The sequence below is a fragment of the Culex quinquefasciatus genome, chromosome 1 (genome assembly GCF_015732765.1).
Source record: "Culex quinquefasciatus strain JHB chromosome 1, VPISU_Cqui_1.0_pri_paternal, whole genome shotgun sequence".
Taxonomy (NCBI): domain Eukaryota; kingdom Metazoa; phylum Arthropoda; class Insecta; order Diptera; family Culicidae; genus Culex; species Culex quinquefasciatus.
The window spans coordinates 29,036,628-29,042,705 of record NC_051861.1 but is presented as its reverse complement, the minus strand read 5'-3'; the positions used below and the strand labels follow the sequence as shown (position 1 = coordinate 29,042,705).

Sequence of the window (6,078 nt, the reverse complement as noted above, 5' to 3'; positions counted from 1 at the left end):
GTAGAGGCTGTTCCAACGCATCTTCTAGAACTTGAATTTTACTGAAATAGTGTTTAGACTTGACTGCCGATGCGATAATGATTTTGAATAATTCAAAGTATTTTAATTTTAGTTTTAAGCTAGGATTGATTTTTTTTTTCTTTTTTACCCAAATGTATTCAATTCAATGCAAAAATGGAAAACAATTTGAAGTTAATAAATGAATGTGAACAGTTCATAATAAAACGAAAAATACAATTAATGAGGAGCATTAAGCCATACTACTTATCATGTAAAAGAAATGTAATTATTACAAGAAATTCAATAAAGACATATTTAATTTAAAAAAGTGCATATTGACAAATTATCACAAAATGTTCCGAGTTGGGTGGGTGTTCCAAAAAAGTGAGATGACTGTAATTTGTTTTTATTTTTTTATTTGTGGGACGAAATTGCCCTGCATTTTTCACAGCTTGCTTTTTGTTTATATAGGGCATTTATGTGATCATGGGTAGTGAATGATTTATTCGCAAATTGTTTTTTTTTCGATAATTTTAAATTTTTGATGGTTTGAATCTATCAATTCGATTTCAAAAAAATATTTCAATAATTTTCTTAAACGGCAAGTTCGAAATATTAACTTTGTTGTGCGACGTCAGGTCCCTTTTGTTGCAAATTACCATTCACGTAATTGATAATTTCTCCTCGTGCAGCAAATAATTGCCTTTTTCTGTTGTTTCAAGAGAAGTATCCAGAATTCCGCTGAAAATTCTAATTGTATGCTTTATAAAACAGGTACTTTTCTCAAATTAAAATCCACTCCATAAAGGGCACACCATGAAGCTGGTAGTTCAAATCCTCCAAGCTCTGGGCTTCACCAGTGAAAATGGTGACCGAGTTGCGCGAGCCAAAGCCTTTGTCGCCGTCACGGTGTTGTGGGTCATCCTGCCCGGACTGGTGTACGTTGTCCGCCAGCACAGTTCAAATTTCGGCGCAGCCATGAAGTCATTCGAAGAAGTTGTCCTGATCGCGAAAGTTGTTCTCCACGCGTCGAAAACGATTCGTAACCGAGTTGAGTTGGAGCAAATTTACAAAGATTTGGAGGAGGCGCTAGGGAGGACTTGTGATAAATTGAACGGGGAAATTCAGAGAAAGATGGCCGTGTTGGAACGAAGACTGAATTTTATGTTGAATGTATATTTAAGATTTGAGATGTTTGCTATCGTTGGATATTGCCTGCTGCCTCCAACGGTTTTCATAATTCGCTATTTGATTGAAACAGATCAACTTCTTGATTTTCCAAATACATCCTTTGAAGCAGAGTATGTGATAAATTTCCCAATTCTTCTAATAATTATTTTTTTAAACAAATTTTCAGTTTCTACTTTTTTGACTATAAGTCATCGTTGGCGATGTGGTTGGGCACAAGCTTCATCACTACAATAGTTGGTGCCATAGTCATCATATCTGGGGCAGCTTTGGATTGCTTCAGTTGGGGGTTGCTGTATCGAATTTCGGAACTGTTTCAAATTGTTGCGATGAGAATTCGCTGTTTGGATGAATTCAAAGAAACCGAAAAATTTCACGTTGAACTAACAAATCTAATTGATGTGCAGGAACTTGCCAACCGGAGTGCCAGGAAAATGGAGAATTTTCTTAGCGAATTGGTGTTATATCTCTTTGGAGTTTGCATTTGTGTGTTGTGTGCGATTATGTTGGTTCTGTCGATGGTAATTATTACTATTTCTAGCATAGTTTAAAGTGATTTTAAACCCTTATTTCCCAGTCCAATGTAGATCACCAACTGCTGTTGAGCATGGGTATTGCGCTATGGTACGTCTTGTTTCAACTATTTTCCTACTCAATGCTAGGAACAGCACTTATAACTGCGGTTCGTCCTATTTCATTACGTTTATTGAAACAATTATAAATTTAAGTTTTTTTTTATGTAGAGCACTTCAGTGGCAGAAGCTATTTATGAAACCAAGTGGTACGAGCGAATCAATTCTGAGCAACGAAACATCCTTTTTGTCTTAATGAGATCTCAGAAAATGGTACCGCTAACTGTGGGAAAATCTTTGACCGTGCATCGAGCGACATTTGGAGCGGTAATCTATTTGGACATGAAACTTGGAATTGCATTTTAAAATATATGTTTTTCGTTACAGGTACTGAGATCCGCATTTTCGTATTACTCAGTACTGAGACAGTTGTATAATGAATAAAATTAAAAAATAACGTAAGCGTCAACTGAGCTGAATTAATCCACATTAAATGAATAAGAACAGCTGCTCTGCCCATCTTAGAAAAAATGAATATTATTAACTTTTGGCAAAATCGAGATTCTGCTTTCAGATTGTAGAAGATGGAACGCATCTTCCGAAACTTGATTTTCACTAAAATATTGTTCAGATTTGGCTGCAAATGCTAAACACCAAAGACTAAGATCCCATTCCCTTTTGAAATTGGCATGTATTTAAGTATATTTTCAAACTTCAAATTTATTGCAGTTGAAATTGAAAAATAACTGTAAAATGTGTTCCATGATTGAAACGTATAACCATGTTAAATGTCGTTACTTACGATTTTTCTATTTAATGAAAAATAGAGTACCTTACAGTGAAGCCATTAAAAATTTTGAAGGAAAATGTATCGCTCCTCCATAATGTTTTGTATTGAATTCAATTCAACAAATTTTTGCATCATAATGAATGCTAAAAAAGTGCAAAATTGGAATAATCTTTTTTTCTGATTAGGCTAATTTTTGTGGAGCTCTTGATAACATTAAAACAAACAAGAATCATCCTAATCTTTTTCGTACCAGCCAAGGCTTAACATTTTTTGCGAAAATTGTTAAAACCCTCTACAATCACGTCTTTCCAGGGCTCATAAAAAAATGAAATAAATAAAAATCGATTTTTCGCTTTACAGTATTACCTTGGCGTCTTCGTTTGCATGAATCCTACTCGAAACTATAGGTGTAACATAAAATTTGCATTGCTTATGAAACATTATGTAATATTACACCCAAAAATATGTAGCCCATCAGTATGGAAACCTACTTGACCGATTTTTTGCTGTGCTTGAAACAGCTTTTGATGCTAACAACCCGAGCATGGGTAAATAACAAGGGAAATGCGTAATAATACCTTTGTCTGGTATCAATACCAAATTTTGGTATTCCTGGACCCTTTAAAATTTGTCTTAAGGATTATGCAAGCGCAAAATGTGCTATCATACCAATTTAAGGTAATGTTTTGATATTGCAAAATTGCAGTATTTTTAAATGGTCGAACACTACATTTGTATTATTTTGGTATTACAGTATTTTATCAAATTCCTCTGAAACTATGGGAAAATATTGACCAATTTTGACAAAATAATTATTTTTGCGCTAAAATGATGTCTCAAAGCGAATGCCTTCATTGAAAACCGGAAATGTCAAACTTGATTTTAAACATTTTGATAAACCCCCTAAAGAAATTACTTAAAATTGTGGAAAATTTTCAAAGTCAGGATGCCGTATTTTGGTATTATTTTGGAATTGAAAGGATTATTATTTTGGTATTGAAAGGTTTAATCAAATTCCTCTGAAACTACAGAATATTTTTTATAAATTTTGACGAGATAATTAATTTTTAATTGACTTGAAACCCAACAATGTTGAAGCTGATTTTCATATTTTTTTGATATACCTTCTAAGATTTTTTTTTTAAATGTAGAAATTTCTCTAAGTTGCGATAACCAAATACTTTGAAAAACGGGTTAATCAACAGATTATTGAATTTCGGTGAATTTCAATCCTTATTTTTCAATCTTGTTATTTTTCAGAATCTTCAAGAACTTCAAGCACAGGCCGTTCATCAATGACAAATGAATTCGATGTGGTGAAGAATATCACTAAGAACAACATGATATCATCAGGTGAGTAGATTTGACTGTTGCATATGGATCATTTCAGTTTTTTCACTAACTGCAACTGCTGCACTAAAAATGGTATGAAAATACCAAATTTTGGTATTACTTGTTCAAATACCAGCGACCATAATGTGCTCTTGGTTGCCCAGTAATAGATGGTAAAATACCATGAAATCATACCAAAATCATGTATGTGGAAGACCACAGGAATACCAAAATCTGATTTTCCAAGGGCGCGGGAATAGGGGAACGGCATCTAATTCCAGCGTGCCTCTCATGTTGGCAGGTCAGAACTTTGACATTCAATTAAAGCTAATTAAAAGCGTTTTCAACTGAAATCGAGTGATAAATAGCTCAATGAGAGCTGAGAGCTTCTATCAAAAGTTTTGCAAAATTAGTTGTTTAAATAGTGAAAATCAGCAAATTGGATGGAATTAGGAGCGAGTGCTTAACCTGCCAAACATACGAGAATTTCCCTTACCTAAAAATAAAACCATGGCAATATTTTTATTATTTTTATTTTCCACTAAATGTGTCAAACCAACACAATAGCATTAAAATTGAGAAAATTCTCTCCAACTTTCTCGAAGAAAAAGTGGTGCTATCTTGCTCCTGTCAAAAGATACAGCATCCTCAAAACTGGTATAACACGTGTTTTTTTTTGCTCGCAAATCTCGTTTTAGACCAGTTTTGAGCACGCTGTATCTTTTGCTAGGAGCAAGATAGCACAACACTTTCTTCAGGAAAGTTTTAGAGAATTTTCTCAATTTTAACGCTTTTGTGTTTCTTAGAAAAAATATTCGAAAACAAAAATGATAAAAATAAAAAATGTAAAAAAGGAGGTTTTCCGTACTAATTTCCATTCAAAATTGAAATGCAATGTGCAAAGTGTGGACACAACCAATTGCTTTCAAATTTTAGGGGGTTGTTTTGCGGCTCAAAAAGCATCAAAACTATGTTCTGGTTTGATTTGATCATTTTTTAAATTATCCATATAACGACGAGCCAGTCTAGTAGGGGAGAGTGGGGAGACTCGATCCCCGGGGACACTTGATCCCAAGCCAGTATCTCGTCAGCATGTGGGTAAAACAATTAGCTTTGTTCTAGAAAGTTGTGCGAAATTGACTAAAACTCATTGTAGAAAACAAAGAAAAAAATTAAAAATGTTTAGATTGAGTTACACACATTTTTCTGAAAAGTGCTACAAAAAACTTCTAAGAGATCTTTTTTCTTTGTTTTGATATGTATAGAAAACACTCAAAAATTATTCAAAAAAATATTTTTTCTACATGAATTGTTTGATAAACATATCAACTTCAAAACCCTTACGCATTTGACGTTAAATTTATCGTCTTACTATTTTTACAATCAATTGTTTAAAAAAGTGCGTTTAGGGAGACTTGATCCCTGCATTTTACTGTCACTGGAATCAGCCTCAAGATGAAATAATTGAGCTGGGTTTTCGTACATAGTTTCCTTCAGTATAGTTGTACATAACTTACTGCTGTTTGAACCGTTTTTCAAAAGTTTTGTGAACAAAAATTACCAGCTTTTGTAAACATACTCAATTTTGGTCTAAAATAGAAAATGTTATGTTTTTAAATATTTCGCATGCGAAACTTGTTATATTTTGAACACAAACGTACAGGTTTAATGTGAAATTGCTGTAACTTATTGAAAATTAACAGTTTGGATGAATAAAAACATTTTGCTTAATATTTCTTTAAAATGTTGAAAGGGGGATCAAATTACCCCCAACATTTTGAAAATGCCTGTTTAATTTTTTTTTTAAACGCTTGGCATGATTCGAAGAGTTTATCTGATGAAATACCCTTATCAGCCAAACATAGTTGAATGTTTAAGCTTTCAATTCATGCAAAAAGTTCATAGTTTTGTGAGAAATTGACAGAGTTATGTGCGATACAAAAAAAAGGGATCAAGTCTCCCCACTCTCACACATATTGTTGGTCTGAGTCTGTTCTAACCGAAAACAACCAGAAAAATCAAAATATTGTGCTCCTACATGGTTAAAACTGCTGTCCCAATTCACCCCATGTGTCCCGATTCGCCGGGTCATGTCGCTCAATTGGAACCCACATTTGACCGCTTGATTGGAACCCTGCGAGCAGGCCTGCAAATTGTTTCCAACCCAGCGTACACATGAAGCAAACCAAAATGTCA

At 33.8% G+C, this 6,078-nt stretch overlaps 1 protein-coding gene across 1 annotated transcript; it reads left to right on the top strand.

The window, feature by feature from the left end:
* Positions 1-821: 821 nt before the first annotated feature.
* On the top strand, positions 822-2,847 carry LOC6040699 (odorant receptor Or2). Its single transcript, XM_038248711.1, has 4 exons — positions 822-1,709; positions 1,766-1,870; positions 1,932-2,087; positions 2,148-2,847. The coding sequence occupies exons 1-4, from the start codon at positions 1,392-1,394 to the stop codon at positions 2,202-2,204; spliced, it is 636 nt and encodes a 211-aa protein (XP_038104639.1). The 5' UTR covers positions 822-1,391; the 3' UTR covers positions 2,205-2,847.
* Positions 2,848-6,078: the final 3,231 nt, after the last annotated feature.

Bases quoted from the DNA above. Each gene is read 5' to 3' on its own strand.
- LOC6040699 (XM_038248711.1), top strand. From the start codon at position 1,392: ATGTGGTTGGGCACAAGCTTCATCACTACAATAGTTGGTGCCATAGTC. The intron at 1,710-1,765 runs GTAATTATTACT...CTTATTTCCCAG, and splicing joins TTATGTTGGTTCTGTCGATG to TCCAATGTAGATCACCAACT. The intron at 1,871-1,931 runs GTTCGTCCTATT...TTTTTTATGTAG, and splicing joins GAACAGCACTTATAACTGCG to AGCACTTCAGTGGCAGAAGC.